Source organism: Fusarium oxysporum, chromosome IV (assembly GCF_013085055.1).
Source record: "Fusarium oxysporum Fo47 chromosome IV, complete sequence".
In the NCBI taxonomy this organism is placed as follows: domain Eukaryota; kingdom Fungi; phylum Ascomycota; class Sordariomycetes; order Hypocreales; family Nectriaceae; genus Fusarium; species Fusarium oxysporum.
The window spans coordinates 2,566,654-2,592,525 of NC_072843.1; the positions used below are offsets into that span (position 1 = coordinate 2,566,654).

At 49.5% G+C, this 25,872-nt stretch overlaps 10 protein-coding genes across 10 annotated transcripts; 5 read left to right on the top strand and 5 right to left on the bottom strand.

The window, feature by feature from the left end:
* Nucleotides 1-408: 408 nt before the first annotated feature.
* Nucleotides 409-1,351, top strand: FOBCDRAFT_239039 (chorismate mutase; the record flags this gene model as incomplete). Its single annotated transcript, XM_031178944.2, has 3 exons — nt 409-461; nt 529-589; nt 683-1,351. 3 exons carry the CDS (start codon nt 409-411, stop codon nt 1,349-1,351), a joined length of 783 nt encoding a protein of 260 aa, XP_031044831.2.
* Nucleotides 1,352-1,363: 12 nt separating this feature from the next.
* FOBCDRAFT_200277 (protein BCP1) lies at nt 1,364-2,273 on the bottom strand (the record flags this gene model as incomplete). The annotated part of the gene is made up of 2 exons (XM_031178943.2): nt 1,364-2,134; nt 2,187-2,273. 2 exons carry the CDS (start codon nt 2,271-2,273, stop codon nt 1,364-1,366), a joined length of 858 nt encoding a protein of 285 aa, XP_031044830.2.
* Nucleotides 2,274-2,982: 709 nt separating this feature from the next.
* FOBCDRAFT_272719 (retromer subunit VPS17) lies at nt 2,983-4,909 on the top strand (the record flags this gene model as incomplete). Its single annotated transcript, XM_031178942.2, has 3 exons — nt 2,983-3,483; nt 3,536-3,989; nt 4,038-4,909. The coding sequence occupies 3 exons, from the start codon at nt 2,983-2,985 to the stop codon at nt 4,907-4,909; spliced, it is 1,827 nt and encodes a 608-aa protein (XP_031044829.2).
* Nucleotides 4,910-9,332: 4,423 nt separating this feature from the next.
* FOBCDRAFT_291952 (chaperonin 10-like protein) lies at nt 9,333-10,843 on the top strand (the record flags this gene model as incomplete). The annotated part of the gene is made up of 3 exons (XM_031178941.3): nt 9,333-9,443; nt 9,523-9,893; nt 9,945-10,843. The coding sequence occupies 3 exons, from the start codon at nt 9,333-9,335 to the stop codon at nt 10,747-10,749; spliced, it is 1,287 nt and encodes a 428-aa protein (XP_031044828.2). The 3' UTR covers nt 10,750-10,843.
* Nucleotides 10,844-11,231: 388 nt separating this feature from the next.
* FOBCDRAFT_200280 (uncharacterized protein) lies at nt 11,232-12,538 on the bottom strand (the record flags this gene model as incomplete). Its single annotated transcript, XM_031178939.2, has 2 exons — nt 11,232-12,208; nt 12,259-12,538. The coding sequence occupies 2 exons, from the start codon at nt 12,536-12,538 to the stop codon at nt 11,232-11,234; spliced, it is 1,257 nt and encodes a 418-aa protein (XP_031044826.2).
* A 1,403-nt stretch (nt 12,539-13,941) lies between these two features.
* On the top strand, nt 13,942-14,331 carry FOBCDRAFT_272722 (uncharacterized protein; the record flags this gene model as incomplete). The annotated part of the gene is made up of 1 exon (XM_054704227.1): nt 13,942-14,331. One exon carries the CDS (start codon nt 13,942-13,944, stop codon nt 14,329-14,331), a length of 390 nt encoding a protein of 129 aa, XP_054560202.1.
* Nucleotides 14,332-14,776: 445 nt separating this feature from the next.
* On the bottom strand, nt 14,777-15,112 carry FOBCDRAFT_200282 (uncharacterized protein; the record flags this gene model as incomplete). Its single annotated transcript, XM_031178937.3, has 1 exon — nt 14,777-15,112. One exon carries the CDS (start codon nt 15,110-15,112, stop codon nt 14,777-14,779), a length of 336 nt encoding a protein of 111 aa, XP_031044824.3.
* Nucleotides 15,113-15,682: 570 nt separating this feature from the next.
* On the bottom strand, nt 15,683-17,980 carry FOBCDRAFT_181042 (major facilitator superfamily domain-containing protein). Its single transcript, XM_031178936.3, has 3 exons — nt 17,047-17,980; nt 16,505-16,990; nt 15,683-16,451 (listed from the first exon to the last, which is right to left on the bottom strand). Exons 1-3 carry the CDS (start codon nt 17,675-17,677, stop codon nt 15,778-15,780), a joined length of 1,791 nt encoding a protein of 596 aa, XP_031044823.2. The 5' UTR covers nt 17,678-17,980; the 3' UTR covers nt 15,683-15,777.
* A 951-nt stretch (nt 17,981-18,931) lies between these two features.
* On the top strand, nt 18,932-21,499 carry FOBCDRAFT_291962 (fungal-specific transcription factor domain-containing protein). The gene is made up of 4 exons (XM_031178934.3): nt 18,932-19,381; nt 19,446-19,482; nt 19,534-20,016; nt 20,071-21,499. The coding sequence occupies exons 1-4, from the start codon at nt 18,936-18,938 to the stop codon at nt 21,460-21,462; spliced, it is 2,358 nt and encodes a 785-aa protein (XP_031044821.2). The 5' UTR covers nt 18,932-18,935; the 3' UTR covers nt 21,463-21,499.
* Nucleotides 21,500-22,394: 895 nt separating this feature from the next.
* FOBCDRAFT_200285 (S-adenosyl-L-methionine-dependent methyltransferase) lies at nt 22,395-23,523 on the bottom strand (the record flags this gene model as incomplete). Its single annotated transcript, XM_059608965.1, has 4 exons — nt 22,395-22,863; nt 22,900-23,113; nt 23,170-23,360; nt 23,411-23,523. 4 exons carry the CDS (start codon nt 23,521-23,523, stop codon nt 22,395-22,397), a joined length of 987 nt encoding a protein of 328 aa, XP_059464690.1.
* Between the last annotated feature and the right edge of the window lie 2,349 nt (nt 23,524-25,872).

The window sequence follows — 25,872 nt, forward strand, 5'->3', positions numbered from 1 at the left end:
CGTTCAAGGCCGAGCTTACCCCTCCATGCTCAATTTTATCGTGCCGCAGGAAGTGGGAGGAAGGGAAGGGAAATACCGGCTCTAGTTCCGCCCATGCCCTCCTCCCTTTGGACTCATGCCGACCATCTCATGGCCTGCAATCTTTTAGTACAGTGCTCCAGCCTTTCCGTGCCCGCTTTCTGCTACCAACTAACCTAGGTATAGGTGGTGATTAACCCTTCGGTACTTCAATATTGACTTTGTACGACTCATTACACTGATTTAAATCGAACCCAATTTCTGTCTTTTATCAGATCTGGATCCAATCTTTGGATTGTTCAGGTCAATACATACACCTCAGAAGCGCATCTTCTCAGCGTCCAATCCCTTTCTTTTTTAATCAGAACCAGTATGGATACCGTTATCAACATGGCCGATGCCGCACACGCACTGGATCTGGCCCGAATCCGGTTCCAACTTATGTATGAGCTGCTCCCGGCTTCCCATAGCACCTATTTTGCCATTGAGCACCCGGACTGACATTGGTAGTCGTCTTGAGGACACAATCACCTTCCATCTGATCGAGAGAGTGCAATTCGCATTGAATGGTGTAAGTGGGATTAGAACGCCTCATGCAAACCCCGGTCCAGCCGAAAGATCCCAGATTGCATAATAACGATAATTAACCATGTCATCATTCTAGACGATCTACGTTCCTGGAGCTGTGGAATTACCTGAAGCGAACCTGAGCTTCCTCGACTGGTATTTTCGCGAACAGGAGAAGCTACAATCCCTTATCCGACGCTTCGAGTCGCCTGACGAATATCCTTTCTTCCCCGATGCATTGCAAAACCCAATACTCAAGCCTCTCAACTACCCCAAGATCTTGCATGAGAACAACGTCAATGTGAACGACAAGATCAAGAAATTCTATACCGAAAAGTTTCTCCCCGCAGTGTGCCCCGATTTCGGACGCGAGGAGCGGGGCGAGTCTCAAGAAAACTACGGCTCAACCGCAACTTGCGATATTGCTTGTCTACAAGCTCTATCACGACGCATTCACTTCGGCAAGTTTGTCGCAGAGTCCAAGTTCCGATCGGACGAGGAAAAGTACATTCGGCTTATCAAGGCTGAAGATCGGGAGGGTATCGCTGAATCCATCACTAATGCAGCAGTGGAGAAGAAGGTCCTTGAGCGACTACGACTCAAGGCTCTGACATACGGCAAGGATCCCTCCATCCCCGACGGAACCGAGGGAGCGGCGAAAATCGATGTCGACGCTGTTGTTTCAATGTACAAGGACTTTGTTATCCCATTGACCAAGGAAGTCGAGGTGGAATACTTGATGCAAAGGCTAGAACCAAGTGCCTGAGCTTCATCTCATCTATTGCGCCACACTGAGATATTCATTAACAGCTTTGACCGCCCCTGGGAACTTGTTCGCCTCGATAAGAATCATGTGCCCATGCGCCTTGACGCCCATTTCTTGGAATGCCCGTTTACTGTCTGCCGCCGACTCGTCCTCTTTTGTGTAATTGAAGTTGCCGTGCGCCACCGCGTGTTTTTGTAGCACCTCGTCCTCCATGTGGAAATAATAAATGCCGGCCTCCTCCTTTGCCTTTTTGCGCTTCTGATTCTCGACATCCAACTTAGACTCGAGTTCCTGGTATGTCTTGGACAATATCAAGTAGTGAGTGAAATCGTAGGGTTCCTTGTCCTCCACAGCAGCCTCAACCTCGTCGATAAGCATTGAATAGAGTGGTGGGGCCAGCTCGGAAGGCATGTTAATGAGGCGCTCGGAGAACACAAGTCCCACGTGCTTTCCACTACTGAGAACGTTGGCAATGGGTGCCAGTGGCGAGCTACTCTGCGCCTTCTCGATCAGGTATTTGATGATATCGTTCATGGGCTCCTTTTCCTGGTGGACAACCGTGTTGAGAATAGTGAGCATAGCGTAGGCATCAGTGGCCTTTCCGTCAACCTTGATGGTGGAACCAATGGTGGGTTGTGAGAGAACGAGATCGGCGAGGGCAGACATGTTGAAGAGATTCGCATCAACATCGAATAGTTGTCGCAAGAGGGTCTTGGTGCCATGGAAGTCAACCTCGGGGTCAAAGTTGAACCACTCAAAATCAACGTCAACCATATCGAAGTCCTTTGATGCAATCAGTAGGATGTGCATACAACTTTGAAAACATTTTGCCTACCTCGTCATCAGAACCGTCCTCGTCCATCTTGTCGACATCAGCCGGTGAGACATCCTTGCCCTCTTCGCGCGCTCGCTTCTTACCCATTGTTGAATATGAGATGGACGTCAGTTTGGAAGATTTTATGTTAGAACGAATGTAAGAAGACTGAGAAGGTCACTTAGGTTGCTGGCGCAAAAAAAAAAAAAGGTATAGGTTGACAAAGTTTCACCAGTGATGTCGAGCCAAAACATTTTCCAGGCCCCTCATCACTAACAACTTTTTAGGGCGCTGATAAGATAAGATTGGCTAGACAGTAGTGGGAGCTCACCTCAATGAAGCAATGGATGCCAGTCAGGTGTCATGGGCCTAGGTAAGGTACATAAGTAAGCTCCCCAACCTAGACAGGAATGGCTGCAACCTGCGGGAAGAGAAACGCCTCGAGCGATGAATGGCAAGGATAAGTTGTATTATAATGGGCTACCTGATATCTGGGGCGACTTCTGTTCATAGAACTTTAAGACACAAGGTACTCATTGAAGACAATGAGTCTCGAGGGTTGTATAGTATTGTCGTGCTATCAATCCATTAAAGTGCCCATCAGCTTGGATCTGGGCAGCTCCTCGCCGGCTCAATTTGGTACCCGTACTCCACCTCCATCTGCTCGCTACCCCCGTCCGTCCCTGCCGACCACCGACTGGACTTAGGTCAAGCGCGCGCTGAACCAACGCAACGTCATTCCCCCAGCTTCTCTCTCCCATCAACAATCGCCCAACCGACACAATCGCCAAATTATATCGTTGATATTTCACTTGCGATGGACTACAGCTCCACGATCCACGACGTGGAGGATCCCGCTGGCGATTCACCATGGGGCAACTCCCCTGTGTCGTCTCCATCGCGAAACAACATTGCTGCCTTCAATCCCGCCTCAGCTGATGCTCCTCCTCCCTTTCGCTACAACACACAATCCTCGAATGGCCTGTCTCAGGACCAGTCTGCATCTCAGTCTGAAGAATTCCAGCGTCCGGGGACTGCGACTACAGCCTCCGGCACTGAAGATGGTACTGAGGCTTCAGGTACGCTGAACACCTCAGAGGCGCAGTCGCAATCCACAGCCGCTGAACCGTCAGCTGGGGAGGATGGGCAATCTCAAGCACATAGCCAGCAACAAAACCAGGCTAGTGCAACGGTTTCACAGTCTGGACAGGAACAGCACCCCCCAAAACCGGCTGGGCCTCAGTATCGACTCCAAGCCAAGATTACGGGACTTGAACGCACCGGCAAGAAGGATCCCATCCTCCGATTCGATGTTCACGTACGATTTCTGAGTTCTTTTTATACCCCCATGATGGACTGACAAGTCACAGACCAACATTCCCCGCTTTCGAACAACTCAATTCCGAGATGTCCGCCGTCTACACTCCGAGTTTGTTAAACTCGCCGATCATCTGATATCTGCGAATCCAGAGGTGTTTGTCCCCGCGGTCCCGCCGCCTCTGACCTCGGCTGGAGCTGGGACAGACGAGGACGAGATTCGGGTCAAGGCCCTGATGCAGCGGTGGTTGAACTACGTTTGCGGTAACGAAATCCTGATGCGGGACGACGAGATGGTACTCTTTGTGGAGAGTGACTTTGGTTATAGCCCCATGGTGAAGAAGAAGCAGCCAGCGACAGGCGTCCGCAGAAAGATTTTGAAGCAGTTCGCTCCACCCCCTGATGATACCCCTGAGCTTGCGGATGCACGTCCAACCGTCAAGCTCTTTTATCTTGGTAGCATGGATGCCGGCCACAAGGTTGATAAGCTGGTCAAGGCCAGGAGGGGTAAGCTTCTGACAGACCGCACAAGTCCAGCATACTGAACATCTTTAGGACTTGGCCTTTCCGAAGCCGATTACGGTGCTAAACTCACAAGTATGCATGTCCAGGAACCCCATCCTGGTTTGGCAAATGCATATCGAAAGCTGGGTAAAGTCGTCCAGACCGTCGGCGACTATCATGCTGCCCAAGCGACAGCAGAGGCTACAACTATTGGCGACCCATTCCAATATCACTCACAAGACGCTTTCATTGTCAAGGAGTCCCTTACCAACCGACAGATTCTGATTCGCGAATTCTTACAAGCTCAGGAAGCTACCCGTAGCAAGCTCAATGCGGCTGATCGCCTTAAGGCCAGTTCGAGTGTTCGCCGCGAAAAGGTGGACGAGGCCATCACAGCATTGGACGACGCTCGCCAGCACGAGACCTACTTGTACAATAAGACCAACCGTGTCACCCAAAACTTGGTCCAGGAGCGTCGTAAGTGGTTCTCGAGAACTTCTGCTGATCTACGTCTGAGCATTAGGGAATATGTGCTCAGAGAGATTGAAGCTGAGAGGCGGACTCTGGCCCTGCTGGAGACAGTCCGACCGGATATTCGATCAATTGACGCCTCCGGTGGATTGAGCCGATTGGGTCGTGAGTCGCATCCTACCGTGCGTCGATCGAGTCTCGCAGCCAGTCAAGGCCCCAAGGGTGACTCTTGGAGTGGCGTTCCTCGCCGTTCAGATGCCACGGGTCGCAGCGTGTCGGGCAGTCTCATCAGCAAGGTGTCAGAGGAGGGCGAGAGCGAAGAGAGCACCGAGGCAGCTCAAGGGCGACAGACGGGGGGCCGTGCCGGTCTTAAGGGTGTCAGCGAAGAGGATGACGAGGATCGTGTGGATGCTAGGAATGCTGCGAGCAGGCTGGCGGCCAGCACATTCTAAGCTGCAACAGCAACGAGTGCACTATGTTGATGATGAATGAGGGGCTTGCATCAGATTCCCTCCTCTTTTTGATAGCATTGCTCTGAGCCTGGTGTCATATGTAAAACTGATTTTCTTTATCGTTGCGTTTGTGGTCTTCTATTTGTCTGAGGCCTCATGAATTTATATCAACGCCGTGGTGTGTATGGAAATGCCGTGTAACAGCAACACTATACTTTTGATAATGTCATTGCGCTGCCGGAACCTCATTGTCATTTATCACCATCGTTCGATCTTGAAGGGATGGCGGTGTATAGAGTTGGTGGGTTGGTTACAAGGAAGACTGCACATTTCCCAGCTCCCAATTGTGGAGGATGCGACGTGATGACTGGCGTATCAAGTCAAAGCTGTGACAAAGACTCATCAGAGCGTTATTCGTGATCACAAATGAGGTCGGAGGAGTATGCTTCATTGTTCACATGAGCCTATGTCCTCATGTTGAGAAAGTCATTGATAGATAAGATAATTTGAGTTCATTGGATATACCTCGTCTGATGCTGAAATCCGGTCTGGAAGACCCTGACTATAATCTTGACCGAGGCCAAGCTGCAGAAAAACACTTTACGCCATGTAACGGTCGTACAGAACATCTGTTCGAGACTCTGGAGGTGGTATGTAGATTGCATTTCTATGACGATTATAGCGAAACCTGCTGTACACATATGCTGTGTCAGCCTGAAAGCATTGGGAGTAATGGCGTAGGCTCTCAACCTCAGTGGAATAGCATATCCCGTCAATCTTGCATGAACAAGACTGTCAGCAATGCCCAAAAATTGAACCAACCAGTCTTGCAGGTTCCAATAGTTGCCGGACAGCACCCATAGGGCTGTTTCTAAACGAATGCCTCAAGCGGAGGTTTGAGACTGGCATCCTATCAAATACTGCCTTGAGACACATGTGCAGCTGGTTGGCTGTGTCCATAACCTTCTTCCTGAGTACATACTGTAGGAGGGAGCTGACATGTGTCTTGCATGGTTTGTCTTCTCTTAGAATAGAGTTTGCGTGCTAGCATTTGTATTCCGCTCTCCGTCTGCTCTTGTAATGAGACGATGCCTGATTGAGTGAGGCCAAGCAAGCATGTACATACTATGTCGTGCTCAAGGAAGAGGCGGTCTGAAGGGATTGCGATTGTCTCCCTACGCATAGCACGTTTCATTACACCCTACTTGGCGACTGTCATGGCCTGAACTGTGTGGGAGCAAGTTATTTGTCCATTCATGCCTTGGGCTGTAGCCATATACTCTTTTACGAGAGCAACAGGGTACTAAGTCTTCAGATCGTCTAGTCTGAAGGACGTACCTACTCTCTGATGTTGACTAAAACGTTAGATCAGTTGTCGGAATCCTCGAATAAAGCCTGAATAATAATAATAGGCTATCAATATCATTGGGCGTCTTTAACCGCGATTGACGGTTATCAGAACTTACTTCCGGCTGGGGTCTGTCACATCCAGGGGTTGGGATGAAGTAGTGGAACCCCAGGCGCATGGCATCTCGTCATTTCTGCACCTTGTGGCTAACCCTTAGAATAGACGTGCAGTAAGATAGCTACCGTAGGCCAATCAGTTGTGCAACTCTCTTGTTGTTTGTAGTGGCTATCCAGAACAACGGAATATTTCACCTTGACAGAAAGTCAATGCGTCAGGAATTGAGCACACAGTGTCGGCACTTAAGCTGTTGGGTTTGAATCAAGCTGAAGTTTGCGGCAAGGATGGAGCGAGCTGCATTCTAGAAAACTTCTCAACATCCGAATGGCCCAAATAACCCTGGGATGATGGGCCCAGTCTTGGCTGTTGATGCAAGCTTTAGCCTGGTCTTAGGCGAAAGAAAAGACGTGCAGATGTTTTTCGTGTGTTGGCTGTTGAAAATTTTCATGTTATGATAAGCCTGCTGGCAACCAGAACATGTATCAGGCGTACCATTGTTGGCCGTTGCCCATATAACACTCCTAAGTCATGGATGAATTCATTGGTGGGAGACAACATAGCCACACCTGGATACCATCATTCACTCTCACCCCCATCGGGAGAGAACAGATCGTCGTGGTGAAGACAACTGAGAATATGGCGGAAGCAGTCCTACCCCATCCCCGCCAAACGGAGGGAGGGCTGGACCATACGTATGGGGTCCGGGGTTTGACCCTCTGATCCCTGCCAACTGTAGATTTACTGTCGACATCGTGTTGCTTCTTCTGTGGTTGATCCTTAGTCCTTGGAATGCTTGATAAGGCACGACATGACAAGTGGAGGTGATAAGCGGCTATGTATAAATCTTGATTGATAACACCCTAAGCCTTCAAATCGTTTATCGTGTAATATTCTTCAGTTTATTTTAAAGCCAGACATTGGTTGTTCCAGCGAGAAATCAACCCCGAGGCACTGTTATGTACAGCACAAGATGTTTCAAACAGGGCCTACCGACTGAGGTAAAAAGAGGACTGAGGACTGGGAGGTTGGTTCTTGGTTAAAGTTCTGCCTTCCTCCTGGAACTTGGAGGGGATGGATATCCCCCGATTGGTGTGATACACGGCCGGCAAGGTTAGCAGGCAAATGCGGAAACACATGTACATACCTACATACATGTACTGTAGGAGATTACTATCAAAAAGGAAAGGCTCAGTTGAGACAAGAGAACCTCTGTGGCCACCTTTGCACCGAACAATGCTGGTACCTCATCTGGTATGCTCTCTTCTCTCATCAGTCTTCTTCAGCTTGACCTACGAGCATTGCAGAATCAAGCATGCCTCCGCTGGCCTTGACATTCTCGCAGCAAGCCATCCTTGGCCACCATCAACTCTTGAGACAAATTGATCACTTCTCAAATTCACTTCATGTCCCAGAAGTACTAAACGGGGGATATGACTCGGCCCGTTGTCTAGCCCTGCAGCCTGCGACTTAACATAGCGTATCCATTGGCTGGTGGCTGACGACGGTTGGAAAACCGTTGACAACAGCTCTTGAGAGTTGGAATTGTCGAAATGATGTTCCTTTTGTCCATGTCGATGAGACCGCTATTTGCACGGACACTCAAGCTTGGTCAGCCTTTCTCACACTGGGATCCTCTGTTTAAAGTCGATATCAAGCAATGCCTTGTCTTTAACTGCAGTCGTTGGCGTTCCAGACACGTGCGTCAATGACACTCTGCAACTGTCATGGATGTCTTCCCACAATCTCACTCACCGCGATCTCGGGCTGATTAGGGACCACACCACGATGCTGCTTGTGCATGGCTACAGTAGGACAAACATGGCCCCCGGTACACCTGGCCGTCTTCCGCCACGGAGGCATGCAACAGTATCTACGGCACACGTTCGTCACAATCGATGATCTTGTTTCCTCTTTAGAGCGGGCACCAGTAGTGGCCAGCATTGTCCAAAACCTCAACATTCGTGTAAGTCGTGACCATGAAAGACTCATTTTCTTCTGGCAGCACGCCTTCTAGCCCTCCTCTGTCAGCGGCATGGTGTTCTGCTAGCCTGGACACCTTTCACCAAACCACCTACTACAATGTCCCTGTCCACGATTTTCCAGGACGACCCAGGAAGTAGACGCCGCTATTAGACCCTTGATAGCGCGCCCCGCGAGCAAGCATCAGGGCCCTCAGTGACGCCCCATCTGTGCATGCAAGACGCCCGCCTGCTACAGGCTCGTCCGCCAAACATGCACCAATTCTGCTTGGTGGTCCGGCCTCGGCCCAGGCACATGGCGACCATCTTGCTCTCTTGAGCATCAGGGGCTGTCGTTCTGCCGATACGCCATTGCCATCGTGCTAAGTCCTGCAGCTAGTTTGCGATATGACAACACCTAACGGAAAGCTCCTCGTTTCCCACCGATAGCTTGTTGCTTCCTGACTGGGCCTTCTCCCTCCCAATTCAAACGCCTCCAGACGCCGCTCCACCTTGGCACTGAGCATTTTGATGATGAGCGCACGCCCTTGCTTCTGATTGCTCTCGATCCGGACTCCTCTGGCGAATTGCTCCGGAGGTTACTGGCGAGGAGTGTTATCTACTTAAGGGGTGGGAACCCATCTCCTTTGGCTCATTCTTCCTCGATCCAACGATACATAGCCGTGAGCCTTTTTACCTGCCCAAACCGGCTCAAGCATTCGTGCCAAACAGCTCGAGGAATTCAAGTCTTATATACTTCTATATCTTACACCAATCTACCACCTAGGCACTTGGCACTTGGAGCGCCTCCACGAGCTATCCTAGGCCCTTACCCCCACGCGCTGGCCGTCTCCCACGTTTCCATCTCTCTCCACCAGCCAATCCCCTTTGCTGTATTTGCCCCAAACGGCAACTGATCAAGCCATCGCCCGACCTCAAGTCTCCATTCTCGCCAACATCCCACCTTTATCCCACGCTTCAAGCGTTATTGTTGACAGCTATGGCCCCAGTTGCTACGGGAGAGATCGCACCAACGCATCTACCCGGTGGTCCATCGAAGCCATTGAGCATCAGTGCCTCTGTCTTGCATGGTCCCCGCGATCTGCGACTGGTAAGCCGACCCCGATAACCCCCATGGTTGCTGTCGATTCAGCCCTACCCGAACACTTGGCTGACTTACCGCGTTCCAGGAAACAAGAACCATCGAGGCTCCAGCGGTAGGCGAGCTTCAAATCGCTATCAAGGCGACTGGCATTTGTGGTTCAGATGTATCCTACTACAAGAAGTTTGCCAATGGCGATCTCTGTGCTTGTCACCCACTGTCACTAGGCCATGAATCGTCCGGTGAAGTTGTTGCTATTGGTCCTCAAGTGAGTGGCTTCAAGCTGGGCGACCGAGTTGCTCTTGAAGTTGGTGTTGCTTGTGGAAACTGCGGCACTTGCCGTAAAGGTCGTTATAACCTATGCAAAAAATTGCGTTTCAGAAGCAGTGCCAAAACCTACCCTCACTACCAAGGCACATTGCAAGAGAGGATTAACCATCCCGCTGTCTGGTGCCACAAGTAAGCTCAACACGATACTCTTGACAGCCCTGGTTACTAACCCGAATGCAGGTTGCCCGATAACGTCTCGTTCGAGGCCGCCGCCCTCCTCGAGCCGCTGTCTGTAGCTATCCATGCGGTGAACCGTGCCAGGCCGGAGCCGGGCTCCACTGCCCTTGTTATCGGTGCCGGCACCGTTGGCCTGTTGACTGCCGCAATGGCTCGTCAATCAGGCTGCACCTCGGTCACAATCACTGATATCGATGCTGGGCGTGTCAACTATGCCATAAGCCGTGGATTTGCAACTCATGGTTTTGTTACCCCCCTGTCCCGTTTGAACTCATCGAACTATTCTTCTGGAATCTCTACACCCGAGACTGGTATCATTACTCCTGCCAGTACCTTTTCAACAGCAAGCCGCTTCGACGGAGCCAAATCATTGGCTGCGGATATCCTTGCTTCATCAAACCCTGCTGGTACCTTCATGCTTGAGGAGGATGAGGATGGTGTGGATGTCACATTCGAGTGCACTGGAAAGGAGGTATGCATGCACACGAGCTTATATGCCACCAAAGCCGGCGGCAAAGTGATCATGGTGGGCATGGGAACTCCGATCCAGACTCTCCCTCTCTCCGTGGCCCACCTCCGTGAGATTGACATCCTGGGCGTATTCCGGTATTCCAACACATATCCCACCGGTATTCGACTTTTGTGTTCGCAAGCTGCAAATCCCTCTGGCTGCAGCCTGCCCTCGTTGGACGACATGGTTACCCACCGTTTCAAGGGCCTCGATCAGGCACAACGTGCATTTGAGCTAGCAACACGCACCAGTGACGATGAGGGCAAACTTGTCCTGAAGATTGTTATTGAGGCATAAAATCTTTCTCAAGATTGCCTTTTTACGACTTATGAATGATAGACAAAGATATCCAAAAAGCTACATATTCCAGTGGCGTATTTCATGGGGGGCGCGTAAATAGATTCTCTGTTATGAAGATACCAGCTACTATATTGGTAGCTTGGAGGTGGTTGGGTTTGATTAGAGAGATACCAAATATGATGTGAAGTGGCTTAACGGGCTGGAAGAACGGGTTGGTAAGGAGTTCGTCCTAGCAGACATAGTCCACGATATTACCATGAACACTTGATCCCTATCTTAACTTAACCCATGAAGCCGGGATATCCCCACAAACAACTAGACTCGTGAATACGATATGGCTAACTAGTCTATGCTTTAATTCATCTCTAAAACACGATTTGAAGTTGTAATCTACCTCAAACACCAAACGCCCGGCTGAATGTAACTAAGTCGTTTCTGTCGTACGCGTCATCGTGCCTTCACGCGTATATCTAGCAATCTCAGATCAGGATATCGCCAGCTCCACGAATGTTATAAGCCGCTGGGTCAATGACGAAATCCTGCCCGGGGCCAGGAGGAGCACCACGACGGTGCGACGCCTTTGCGTTTTCGACAACGTGGAACTTCTTGCCAACGTCGCGGGCCTGGCCGACGCTCTGGACAATGCCGTTGAGGAGTCTCACCAAGTTAACATCGTTTGCCTCATGGAGCATCTCGCGCTCAAATGCGGCTCTGTCTGAGGGAATGACGAGGTCCAGGCGGCTGACGAGGGCTTGGATCCGGCGAAGCACTGTCGCTGATGGAGTGGTATAGTCGGCGTCCATGCTACTGGAATCGGCTGTGTCACCGTTGATGTACGAGGGAGGAAGACGCTCGAGATAAGTGGTGAGAAGGAGTATTCGGGACTGGAGCATCTTGATAGCGTTGGCCTTTGCTGTGAGGGCAGCAATTGTTTCGTCCTCTTCTGGCGTCAGAACAACCTCATCATCCTGCGCAATCGCCTTGTTGTGATCTTCGTCGTGGCTCTCTACTAGCCGGCGCTTGCCCTTGCCATTTGACTCGATGGACAAAGAGGGCTTGTCTTCCTTTTGGGGAGCGGCAGCAGCGTTTCCTCCTGAAGCAGCAACGTAGTTCATGCTGATCATCTCTGTTTCGTCGGTCTCAACCGAGTAGGGCAGCTCTCTGAACTTGAGCTTGAGAGCGGGCTCCCCGTCATCCATCTTCTTGTCCTCTCCATCGTTATCCGCCTTTAGGTCGTCGACTTCATAATTGCTCTCGTAAATAGTGAGTGGAAGTCTGCCACCGACGGAGTGATCAAGGACCTGTTCCGGGTGGAATCCGAGGAGTATGGCTGACTCGTTCCAGCCTTCGAGAATCTGATTATGGATCGGGAGGATAGTCGGGGTCGGACCCGAAGAAGGTAGAAGGGTGTACCATCCAACGAGGTCGAGGTGTCTATCCTTGTGGACAGTGATCACTAGTACATAATTAGAGGGAGATGATGATAGCATGGACGAGTTTACTGACTCTGTTCTAACCGTGCGCCGAATTTCGTGGCATCGAGGAGGTATCCACCTTGTACATTGGGCTCTTGTCTGGTATGAGCTTCAAAGGCATGCTCGACTGTGATTTCGCGACCATTTTGTTGACCTAGCAAGACGCCAATGATGGGCCCTTCCTGTTGACGAAGAGTATGTCGTGTGATGTAATCGGAGATGGTGAGGAGGACGAGTGGGTGAAGAACAGCCTGAAGCTCGGAACTCTTCTGGTTAGAGAGAAGAGGGCTGGCGGGGGTCGAGGCAGCCATGATGAGCTGAGGCGAAGACACTGCAGAGCGGGTAAGATGAAGTGTGTCGTGGAAATTATGTGGTGAAGTTAATAAGAGGGTTGAGATTAGTGTGTTTGGTATTTGAATGAAGCTATCGTTAGCTTTGGTCAAGGCGGCGTTGGCGTGAAGGATGATGGAGATGAGTTGCTGGTGGACGGATCATGGGAATAAAGATGCCCCGCATCCATGCGAGGCTGCTAGAGCTCCAGGGCTACCTGAGCTAAGGTAGGTAGTGCCTAATGGAGACTTGAGTGTGGGGTCTGTTGGAGGTACGAAGCAGAGTCAGTGATAACAGTATTAGGTCAGCATTCAATTTCCGTTCTAAATTCGACATTGGCGGCATGTAACCCTGAATTTTGCCGCCGTTTAGAGTGACATGTCATGATCATACAATGAATCGAGTTGAGCACATGCATGTGTTTTATGCTTTGTGTGTATGAGCTGATATAATCCTATTATCAGTCTATTTATGGTATATCTATTGTCTATCACTCATCGACATTGACGCGACGTCGCTTAGTTGAGCAGATCCATGCCTGTGCCCGTGCCTGTGGCTATTCCTATGGTGCTTTGATCATCATCCAGGAGTCGAGATCCAATCCATTTGATACACCAGCTGCTTTGTTCAAAACCGGCCATGGTTGCAGGTTACTCGGCAAAATAGGCTTTATTCCTGTGTCGGTTCTTTGTACGAGAACTCAACAAAAGTCGAATCTAAATCTTATCAGCTATAAGCCTTTGTTAACTCAAAAAGAAGCTTTCAAGCTTGGCCATCTCCACCAATTTTCAAGCCGCTCAAGGTAAGATATGCAAAGCGAATGCAAATGCAAATGCATCCATCCATCCATCCATCCAATGCAGGCATCTCATTTTGGCTCAGATGGGCGATACCACCGGCACGTCTGTTTCCTTATTATTATTGTGGCTTCCTTTTCTTTTTTTCTCATACACCCGAGTCTCACATTTTCCGCATTCCGCCTTTCTTCTTTCTCTTCTTTCCCCTCTATTGATTTGATTTTCAAGATCCATCATCGTTTATCCTCTTTATCTCCATCAAGATCGTCGTCGCATTGTCTCTTTTCTCCCCCTTCACCTATTTCAGCCCCTCCTCTTCCTTCTCGGTTGTCTCTCTTTCTCACTGGCTGGACCATAACTGGATCTTTCCGGCAAATATCAAGTACTCATCTGATCTGAAATAGTCGCACATCGCATCATCATATCTGCCTCGAATCTCATACTCAATCTCTAATTCTCCGATATTCATCGCCCAACTCCATCTTCGTCGCCGCCTCCAGGTTTGAAAAACCTTTGAATATACTCTCCCGCCTCGGGAGTCCACTCCATATTATCTCACCACTCTCATCTTTGGACACTTCCAAATCATGATCGCCGCCTTTGGTCAAAGTACGGACAAAGTGGTGCGCGTGTCGACGGCTTCACATCATTTGAACATCACAACGCCTGCTTTTTACCTGCAGCAACCCACGACACGCACAGCCATGCCGTCTCGTAGTGGGAAACGTCCTCATTGCGATAGCATCGACAGCTACTCGCCTGCGCCGAGCAAGAAGTACAAGCAAGCGACCTCTTTCACTTCCGATACTTCTTCAACATCGGCAACGTCGACTGCTAGCTCTATCGACTTGGATTATCCTTCAATACAAACACCACTCAGCATTGACACTCTCATGCCGGCCTTCAAGAACGTACAATACGACCGTCCAACCTACCGATCAGTATCACCACAGCCACCATCACCCAGATCGCATTGAAGCTCACCTCATTAAAGGTGTTATGAAAGACACGGCCTCACATTTTGTTTTGAAAACACATTGGATACCACTTTGCATCCCTCGGCATAAGCTGAGGGCACTCTTTTCGGCATCAAGACCAAGAATGATTCCCTTTTTGTCATGCTACGCGGAACACGAAAAACACCGAGCCTGGACCTCGGTTACCAATACTCGACTTGTCCAATTCTCGGCGTTATACACATAGAGCGGAGGATTTAAAGAGTCACGGTAGACTCTGGTACATATTACATAGTTAGACGGTTGGAATAATGGTTTGGGGACATGTTGGGCTCGGAAGTCTAGTATCAATGGCAGATGTTTGTAAGTAGTTCATAAATACGCAGTAGTCCCCCCATTGTTGGTACAGGCAAACGCCAGATCCCTCTCGTAATCGTCATAAATCATTTCAGCGCATCTTTGTCGTTCAATTCATCTCCCACCACATGACATCCTCTTCTTGGCAGTGCATGCCGATCTCGAAATTCCGCTCCATCGTGGTCATGGAATTTTCCATGACCAGAAGCTCTACACGCGCCATGGCTGCTCCATCGCCTGTCTGTTTGGCCGCCATGTACTCGGCCATGAGCTCGGCGTGCCGGCTTTCGTAATCCTGACGGACACGGCGCCTCCGGGCCGCCGGATCGCACGCTGCGCACGTATCGTTGAGATGTTGAATTTTGACATTGGGAATGCATGGACGACAGTTTGTGGCCATGCCACATGTTGTGGCATAGTTTGTGAATGTGTGGCCGCAAGCCATTGTGGTATTGATACTTGTGCACATGTCGATTGCAATTGAGTTTAGGAAATGCTCGAGAGGAGGAAATCGCTGATAATTCGGCGCAATTGCGTATAAGCTGTGAGTCAAAGATGGCGGTCAAGAAGTATTACAGACGAATGTGATTTTTGAGCGTCGTGGACTTGGAGAAGAGAAAACCCTCACGTTAAAGGCATTTATTTACAAATCTGTCCATGGTCGAAATATCAACTAACTTCCAAGAATTATCTAGGCTATGCCTTCTTTTTGATCCTTTCTGCGATCATAGAGATGGGTCCCCTGTCCAAGTCGTCTCTGGTGGATGTCGCATGATGATCATGGCACAAAGGCTTCACCGCCATCCTACGCCTCCCAAGTGCGACTAAGAAGTCCAACAAAGTACAGGCCGCCTGGTGTTGAGAGCGGCCGGTGCACGGCGTGATACTGAAATAGCTAATCGGATTACATCCGAGTCAAAATCAGTTGCCTGTTTGAGGAATTGGGACATGACTGTACGCTCGTAATCGCTATTATCCTATTCTAATCTACATATGTATTGTACTATTTGTTTACTTTTGTATGAGCGGTCTTGTTTCATGGGGGGGGGGGGGTTTCTTTGCTAATAGCCTCATCAATTTTACAAACCCAAACGTCTTATATATCGTCCATCATGGCTCTTCTGGCTTTGACTCCTGTCGAACCTGAGGGTTGCCGGCCTCTGGCGATGACTCGGTCTTGGGCTTGATGCTCTTCCATTCCACACCAAGCGCGCAAATCAACTGGGCTAGAGTCAATGCCAGACTCACAAAGAATATCCGGGTAATGGCAATGTTGTAGGCGTCCTTCACCAGGGGCATGTACTCGGGCGGAACTATGTTGTTCAGTTCTGTAGCGCCTGCATCGACAATTTTCTTGGGCGTGAGGTTGGGTATATCTGATAAATGTTTCGCGAGAAGCCCGTTAAGCACAGTCTGCCCAACGGAGACGAATATGGCACCACCGAGTTGCTGTGCGAAGAAGGTGATCGAGATTCCGATGGGGATATCCTCCTTGGGGAGTGTTGCTTGGACAGCAAGGCCGGAAGTCTGCATTCCAAGGCCCAAACCAAAACCAACAAGGAATTGATAGGCAATCCAGTGCGATGAACCCGTATCTGGCTTGAGCGTGGTCAAGAGCCCTTCTCCAATGGCCATGATACAGGGACATATCAGCATAGATGGGACATAGTAGCCAATGCGCTGGGTGAAGGCAGCAGAGACAATACTAGCTACGACAAGGCTTAGCACTAACGGGATCGTATAAATGCCCGAGTCGACGGGTTTGGCGCCCTTGGTAGCCTGGACTATTAATTTGTGAGCGTATGCTATAAACAAAATGAAGGCAGGGGCTACTTACACCACAGGGGGAGATAGTAAACGACAATCATCATACCACCACCAACAAACAACATGGTCCATGCACAGGCCAGCATAGTCCTCTGAGTGATGACCTTGGCGGGGACAGTTGCAGTCTCGGGCATCTTGATCTGTATGAGAGCAAAAATGAAGGCTGTAAGAGCGAAGAGAACGAAGAGGAGAATTATTCGCCAGTTGCCCCAGGGGTAAGTCGAGCCACCCCATTGAAGTGCCAGGATGAGGCAGATCATGGATGGCACAAAGAAGAATGTTCCGAGCGGGTCTAATCGGGTGATATGCTTTAGAACAGGAACAGGTTCGTGCTTCTTGGGTGATATGTGGAGGAAGAAGAAGAGGAAGACCGAGGCGACGAATCCTACAGGGAGATTCATATAGAAACACCATCGCCAAGTGGCATGCTGAGTGAAGGCTCCCCCAAGAAGAGGTCCAACAACGGACGAGATGCCAAAAACCATGCCAAACATGGCTATGAATATGTTAGCCGTTACTCGTCTAGTCATGGATGGGAGAGTGTATACTTACATTGGAACATTGGCCGCTTATGAAGAGGAATCATAGGAACAATGGACATCATCGATCCAGTCATGATGCCTGCTGAGCCAATACCAGCAATAGCTCTTCCGATTATGAAGGCAACAGAATGGGGAGCGGCACCACAAATGGCAGAGCCAATCTCGAACAGCAAGATACAGACAAGGAAGGTCGTCCTTAAAGGGTAAAATCGATAGATACGACCAAAAATGAGCTGAAAGGCAGCTGTTGTGAGCATGTATGCAGAACCATACCATCCTATGTCGCCTAAACTCTGGAAGTCGTTTGTGATTTGAGGAATGGCAGTTGCAATGATTGTGCGGTCGAGAGCGACGAGAAACATGGCAGCAAAGACGGAGAGGATTATAAGCCAGAACTTCAGTGTCTTTGGTTTGTAGTTCTCCTGAGCTTCTTTGTCGAAAGCTGGGCCCTTGGGGCTTGACTCATCTTCCTTGGTGTCATTTGCGGACTCTTGCTGGTTGCCTTGAAGTGGTTGAGGCTTCTCATCTTTTGATGATATTTTGTTGTTAGGTTCGAAAGGACTTTGTGGTTCGGCTGATGAGAGCGAGTTGAATGATTTGCGATCTGGAGCATGAGATTCGGTCTTGTCAGGGGGAGACATGGTTGAAGTTGAAGCTGAAGCTATTCAGCTGGAGGTGCAGGTGCTTATACGATGTGATATTATACAGCGTATTAGTATTAGTATGACTGCAAATGTTGGAAAACACTGGAATCTGGTGCTGCTGAGCAAGATGAGGCTTGTTGAACTGGACATTTTGCTAGATATATATCTACGCTGCAAGTAATCATCGGACGGACTGAAAACCGAGCCATGCAATAAGTTGAAACTAGCGGCAGGACCTAGAAGAGATTTACATACAGAAGATGCGCGTGCTCGGCCAATACTCATCCTAATAGAGAAAATTACGAAAATTGACCCGAGAGAAGTGGTTTGACGTAGAATAAGGGTCCCGAAGGTGAAGGGATCAGTTATAGGTCGGATCCGGAGACCACAAAGCTATACTCGATTGGGAAATCAAAGTCGCGAAGGTGCCAAGAGTGTCCCCTCCCTCGGGACCGACGGACATAAACTCATCATGAGCAACACTCAAACTTGACAACTCTCGGCCATTTTCTTGTCTACTACCCGAAGAGAGTCTCTCAATGGTACTTCGCCTTTTCTTCATTTCGCCCTTGGATTACACCTCTTGACCCGCCCTTGATTGTATCTGATCCGCTCAACCTCATCTTCAACACCCATTAGCACGCAAGGATCGAGGGGACCAATCAGTTCAATCCTACTTACGATATCAAACAGTCTCTCATAAAAGAGCACGGCCGCCAAGCAAAAATCAAGCTCCCGTTCCCGTAATCTCGGGCCCGAAGATCGCAAACACGCCATAATTATCCATCAAACGCATCGCAACGTCCGTTCCCTCTTCTGCAGATCTGTCCTGTCACTGGCCACAAGCAGATGGATGGATGCATTTGCAGGTCCCTGACTCTGATCCCTACCCACAAGCTACTCTACTGTAGGTAGGCAAGTATCTTACTGTAGGGCTGAGAATTTCGGCAGTCCAGTACCTAGAGCTGAAAGAGACTTGCAGCTCAGGGAACCCATGAGAGTCTCTCAAATCTGAACAAAAACGCCTCTTTCTGGGGCCTACCCCCGCTCTTCATTCGCCGCCACGTCAATACCCAATAACGCGTGGCTGTTGCTGTGTCTCATTGTCTCAGCACACACTCACCCGGGCCCGACACCTCCTTCGCCGTCGCCTGTACCCCTTGCCCGGCCCCGTGCAGATCCGGCATAGGATACCCACTCCGTCGGGGTCAAATCATCCGGCGATTCGGTCCTCTGACACAGTTACTGACTGGCCATGCCCTACCCAAATGGCATTCCCGGTGTCCCCGGATCGGCCCCGCAGCAGCAACAGCAGTCTCAAGTGCAGCAACCTCAGGATCCTTCCGCCGTCAAATTAACTCGAGGGACCAGCTGTGTGCTTTGTCAACAGCGTAAGGTCCGCTGTGACAAGAACAAGCCGTGTGCCAACTGTGTAAAGGCCAAAGTTGAATGTCGTGTTATTCCACCCCAGCCTCCTCGCCGCCGGAAGAAGCGTCTCCAGGAGAAGGACTTGATCGATCGGCTAAAAAAGTACGAAACCCTTCTAGCGGAGCACGGTGTCAAAGTTGATGCCATCGGGCATGAATTAAGACCTGATGGCCCCCCGGGTGAAGATGTTGAAGAACTTGAGAACGATTTTGAAGGTCTTAAGACAACCCCTGAAGCTAGTTCATCCCCTGCACCATCTAATTCAGAGCAACGGTATGCATCCTGCAGACAAAACATGTCAACGCCCCTCGAAGTACTTCTGCTCACATGATTATAGGACTGGCGGCGGGGCGTGGTTTTCTTATCACAAGGAGGTAGGCTGAGTTCTCCTCTCGCTCACTACAATCGTCTAATATTCAACGTAGTTTCGAGCCAGTGAACACATGCTGCAAGATTCCTCTGATGATGAACCTGAAGTGGGCTCAAGTATTCATCGTGCCTTTGATCGAATGTTTGACACTGATGGGTTTCCTTTCATCATTGGAGCTGCCCCAGTCCCTATTGTGAATCTTCATCCTTCCACAATACACATCTTCCAGCTCTGGCAAATATATATCGACAACATTAATCCCCTGCTCAAGATAACACATGTTCCTACAGTTCAAGCACAGATCATAGAGGCGAGCTCTGATCTCGAAAATGCACCAAAGAACATCGAGGCTCTCATGTTCTCCATGTACCTCATGGCGATCACATCGCTTGAGGATGCAGACGTCTACAAACGGTTCAACGAGACCAAAAAGGAGCTCCTGGCAAGATACCATACTGGCACACAGCATGCCCTGACGAAAGCCGGGTTTATGAGGGTCAACGATCCTATTCTCTTGCAGGCGTATATTCTTTACCTCGTAAGTTTAAGCTGGGAATTCTTTTGTGAATGCTGTCGGTTAACTTTTACTTAGTTTGCTGTTCGATGGTTCGTTGACCCTCGTCAAGTATTCTGCCTCATTGGTTTAGCTGTCCGCATTGCCCAGCGGATGGGACTTCACCGGGATCCAGCGCAGTTTGGGCTACCGCCATTTGAGGTTGAGCAGCGTCGCCGACTGTGGTGGACCCTTGTGGGATACGATCGACGGCTAGGAGAGATGGCAGGATCAACAGTCACTGCTCTCTCGACCGGCGGCGACTGCAAGATTCCCATGAACGTCAACGACTCGGATTTACATGTTGACGGTAAAGAGTTACCTACACCACACTCTGGACCAACCGAGATGCTCTTTTCTCTTACGAGAGTCGAGCTCGCCATGGCGGTTTCAAGCGATAGTAATCGCGACAGCTACAAAATGAACAACACAGATAAGAGTCCTGCTGGGACACCTGCTTCCAAGAATCAAGCTACCATCCGCCTTGCTGGTCAAGACGGCCCTGCTTATACGCTCGACGGTTTCTGTGCACACATAGAAGGCACTTACCTGAGCCAATGCGACCCTAAGATCCCCCTGCACTTTTTTACCCTTACCATGACTCGTCAAGCTATGTGCAAGATGCGAATCATTAGCTTCCTTGTTCGAATGCATAGCAATGATGACAATCTGCCTCTTAAAGACGTTGAACGCGACAGCCTCTTTCTACAAGCCACGCAAATGATCGAATACGACAATGTCGTCCAGTCATCCGAGTCCCTCCGGCCCTTCAAATGGTACTCTATGCACCACTTCCCCTTTCCCGCCTACATGTTTCTTGTCCAGGAGCTACGCCACCGCGTCTCTGGCCCAATGGTAGAGCGAGCATGGGATGCCATCGAAAAGAATCATGACCTCCGTGGCCTTCTCAACAACTACCACAACCCTATGCATATGGCATTTGGTGGCCATTTCATCAAAGCCTGGGATGCGCATGAAACTGCCTTGATAGCTGCTGGCAGACAGGTTCACAGACCAGCTTTCTTGGGGCCTTTGCGTGAGCGTGTAGCAGCTCGCCGGCGAGCAAAGCAAGCCAATCGACCTGTTCCAAATCCTCCCCAGCCTCCAATCGGCGTCCCGCATTCTCAGGTCACGACGCCCTCTTCCACTGGGTTTGCCCCCTCTGTTGGCCACATGACGCCCGGAACTGTGCACCATGGTCAACGGGCAAACTCGGGCTCCGTTGCCTCCAGCGACGAGCCTGGTGAGATGGACTGGACTTATATGATGTCCGGTTACAACGACACTTCAAGTTTCACCCCGATGGGCGGGTTTGGCAGCTTCAGTGGTGGCATTGGCGGGGGTATGCCTGGTATGCCACCTGGGATGGGAGGTATGGGGCGTCCTCCGACTGGTAATCCTCCAGGTGGTCGCATGTTTGGTGGGAATTAGAACACTATGAGCAGTGATGTGATACGATATACGAGCGCCATTGTTCTTTTTTTTATTTGTTTTGCTCCTTCAAAGTGGAATGCTTTATCTTGGATGTTTGTTTGCATGATAGTATTTGAACATGATACAGTATATCGGTATCTAGTATTCTATTTTTCTTTTCTTCTTTCTTTTCCTTGGCAACTGCCTCACATACAGCTCACAATCCTAGCTCGAACTAGAGTATACGAATGACCACAGAGGCACCATAATCACAAGCGCAGTTTGTTCATGCTGGCATCTGTATCAGACTTAAGACGCTCTCACATCAACTTCTACCCAATCCTTGGAGAATTCAGTGTCCCATTCAAGATTTATAAGCTAAATAACTTACTGGGCACGGCTGAGGACCACAGATCGGAAGCGCACCCAGCCTATTCAGACGGTGGCTTTTATTCATAGAAGCCCGCTAATGTTTTACTTACTAGTATAGATGTTGTGTCAAGTTCAGCCTGAAGTATCACCGCAGAAGAGTGGAGGCATTGCCTGTCCCATCTTTACCTCAAAGTCAAGCCGATAGCTGTGCTAAACTATGTACGGAGCAGACCCGAGGATATGGTGAGGCATTTCAGTTTATTATGCAGCCGTTTCCCAATTAGACAACCAGCATAAGCCACGGCAGAACGATTAACTTATATGGCGGGCCATTGTTTGCTTTGTGTTGCATTTCTACAACTCTGGAGCAGCATGCGAGGTAACCCTACATCCATGTCATCCCAGTCACCAAGACCAGATAGGTAGGTTAGCAGTCAGAGTATTGAGGTGTCACACATTCCAAGTGGGGGCAAAAGCATTATGCACGCTGACAGTTTTGAGTCAGTCTCTGTCGAATGTCTGTTCGCATGGGAGAAATTTTGCAGGATGGCCATTTTGCTAAAGATTTCTTCAGTGCCCTATGAAAGTGGCTTCTGCGCCCAGCAATCAATCCAGTCGAGTTGTGCGTGAATGCGAGTGTTGTTGAAGGTTTCGAATACGCTGTGCCCAAGCTCATAGGCCTCTTCTTCTGTGACTCCCATGATGTCCGGACGGCCGAGCATTGCCGTGACCCATTCCTCAAGGATATTTTGGGTGAAAATTCCCATTTCTCGCATTTTCGCTTCCTGGTGCCATCGGCCAACAGGTGTGTATGAATGGCGTTCATTGACATTGATGAATCCAACGTCACGCAGCGCTTCAACGATCTGGAATGGAAAGCGTAGGTTCCAACCATATATCGTTGTAAAGGGACCCTCGACAAGGCGGTAGAACTGGTTCATAGGATGATCATCTCCGGCAGTACCGTCAACAGAGAAGACAAAGGGAACAATTTCATGGATTTCAATCCAAGCACCTGGTTTCAGCTTTCTAGCAGCATTGAATGAGCTGGGGTTACGACAGGTTGATTCTGACACAACTTACTCAAAAGCTCTTTCTAATAGCTGTCTCGGTTTTCGCAAGGTCTGTAACAAGGCTCTGACATGAATTAAATCTGCATCATCATATATTCTTGTCCATGGACGATTTTCATCCTCGAGATCTTCTACTCGAAATTCAACGTTGGGCGGCGTCCAATGCGGTTGGATGGGTGAAAGATCACATCCTATAACTCGTGCGCTGGGAAAGTTTTCTGCGACTAAGGCAGGCTCATTGTCAGCCTGAGAGTATTGCGATTGAGACGGAAGAACTGACCGTCTTGGGCCCACATGCCAACACCTGTACCAAGATCAACAATCTTTTGCGGGTTGTTCCCGATGGGGGCCAGAAATAGCTTTCCGTCGAGGAGATAATCCAGGTACAGCTTATGCTTCAGGCCCTCGCGAACCTGCTCAGCATCGTCGTTTGGTAGGCCATAACGACCACAGAGAAAGCCTTGATACCGCCTAACAGATTAGCATTCATCGACGGGGTGTAACAATGATCAGCAACACACCTTCCATGTTCGTACGAGTAAAGTTCCCTGGTATTAACTGAAGTAAATTCGGAGGTTGCTATTGAATCTCCATAGTCTGACGTTGGGTCCTCTTCGGGGTCTCTATGGTCCATCGCTATGGAACCTCTGCTTCAAGTCCCCCTTGAAGGATCGTACTCGAGAAGAGGTAAGTTAAGTGGGAAGGAAATAGAATTTGATGCGAATACATGAGCACTCCGCAGAAAAGCAGCAGATAGGTATTGTAGCAGCAAGCTAAAAGAAGGGCAGAATGATAGGACAGGCCTCGGTGGGTCAAGCATACATACATATGCCGGTGACAGATACCCAGACCTTGTCCCGATGGTAGGGTACGTATGTCGCAGGGGAAGCCTGTTCAAAGGCAGGGAAAGCTAACACTGGGAGAATGATATGTGACAGGGACAGTCGAGAGAAGCAAGCACGCCAATACCAGGTATCGACCAAACCAGCCTGTTTGATAAGGCCTGGTTGAACGAAAAGTTGCACAGAGTGAGTGACAAGAGCGACAAGACCCAGCAACCCGGACTGTGTGGAGGGGACTAACCGAGTGAATGGTCCCAGCTAGCCAATACGATGAGAGAACAGCCAAGGAGGATTTCCAGAAGAACGGAAGGGAGGGTCGGCGGTGCAGGGAGACCCAGAATCCCAGGCGACCGGTAAGTTGGTAGCAGACAAGACAGACGGTCGGTGCGGGATAGGCTCTTGGGTTAAGCGGTATGGCCCCGAGCCGTCGGGACAAACCGAAACTCTTTTGAGAAGAGTTCACACTGATCAGCGGCCGTAATGCGACCCAGTTGTGACGTGGTCGAACGAGCGAGCGAGCGAGTCCGGTGTACTAAGGCAGCTAATAAAGCTGAGACGAGGGATGCAAAATGGCAACTGTTCTTGATTGTGATAGAGGAACGCCAACAAGAGACAGTGCTGTGGCTAAGGATAGAGGGTTTCGTGTGAAGGTTTGGAGGAATTCAAGTCGTGATGATCGCGTCTCGTCAACTTCAGTTGCCCTATGTTTCAATTTGACGGATATATGAGTTATACCTTGTTGGTTTTCAAACTTGTGTGGGAATGTGGCCGGCCTAATACAACGATAGATCATGCCACTCTCTCGACCATTCCGTTTCTGAGAGCCATTAATTCACGCAGTCGGAGCAGAAAGGCGAGGCAAATAAAAAGCGAGACCTTTCCGTCACCAATTCTGGTCCGAGGAGGTGGTGCTGTGCTCTACCAGAGGTATCGTAGAGTAACGGTAACAGTAACGTATCCTGCATAGGTGCAATCATTGCAATGCCATCCCATCCAATCCCACAGTGGGCCGAAGGAACCTAATAATAAGGACCAGTCTCCATTTGTTTCCTGCCCACCGTCACTTCGGAGCGGAGGATGTTGGGGTCGTCCACTCCTCTCCGTCACGGCAAGGCAATGCTCCGTGAATGCATTGCATGCTTGCGTAGTAATACAAAACTGCCGTATTTGACCAAATCATTGAACTGTTTCTGTTAAGTAACGCGGAAAAGGGAATGTCCACTTCTGCTGAAACCATGGTCAAGGATTAGGTGCTCGGCATAGGTACAATAGGATATTTCAGCCAAAGTGCTGCATGCCTTGTACTGAATAGAGACCCAAGGTACATTCAAAATCTTTGTCGAGATAATGACAAATATGGCGTTGGATGTCCTGACAGCACTACGAACTACAAGTCATAGAGCCGCGGTTCCGAATTATAGGGAAGAGTTGAGTGCTGTGCCTTATGAAGGAGCAAGAAATCCCAGCTAGTAGCTTCGGATAAGTCATCAAGATATCCGAACTGACTTGACCAGGGGGGTGCTTGATGACATTTCTGTTTCGCACAAGTTTAAATATCTTGAGAGATCTCAAAAATTGGAAGACGAATCGAAGATGAGTTATTTGAGAGATAGTGAACTGATATCAATACCCTTACAGATCACTACTATGGTGACCTTATACATTACCAGTGCCTTAAACAGCCTACCTTACCCAAGGATGAAGGCACGGATAACATAAACAAGCACGGCAGAATACTTGAGTTTTTCATGCATGTTTGTATTCATGCCCAAGCGAAGGTTCGTGATACAGAAACTGACTGAGAAGTACGAGCTCAGCTCAAAAAGAAAGCCGAATTCTTTTCTTTCTCGATTACTTATCCATTCAAACCAAGGTATGCAAATCTTGAGTAGGCCTGGGAGGACCTTGTCATCTATAAATGGAAGGAGGGGCAGTCCATGCAAGCCGCTCCCATTCCGCTAGGCTTGGCCAATTTACACGGTCGGCGCAGGGAAAGCGCGTCGCGTCGCCAAAAACACGTCGGACCAAATTGATTTTCAACGTCTGAGCAACCAAGAGCCACTGTAGCACAACCCACTCCCATATTGATCAGCAAGCATAACGGACGATAACGCCGTCTGTACTTCTACGCTTCGAGCATC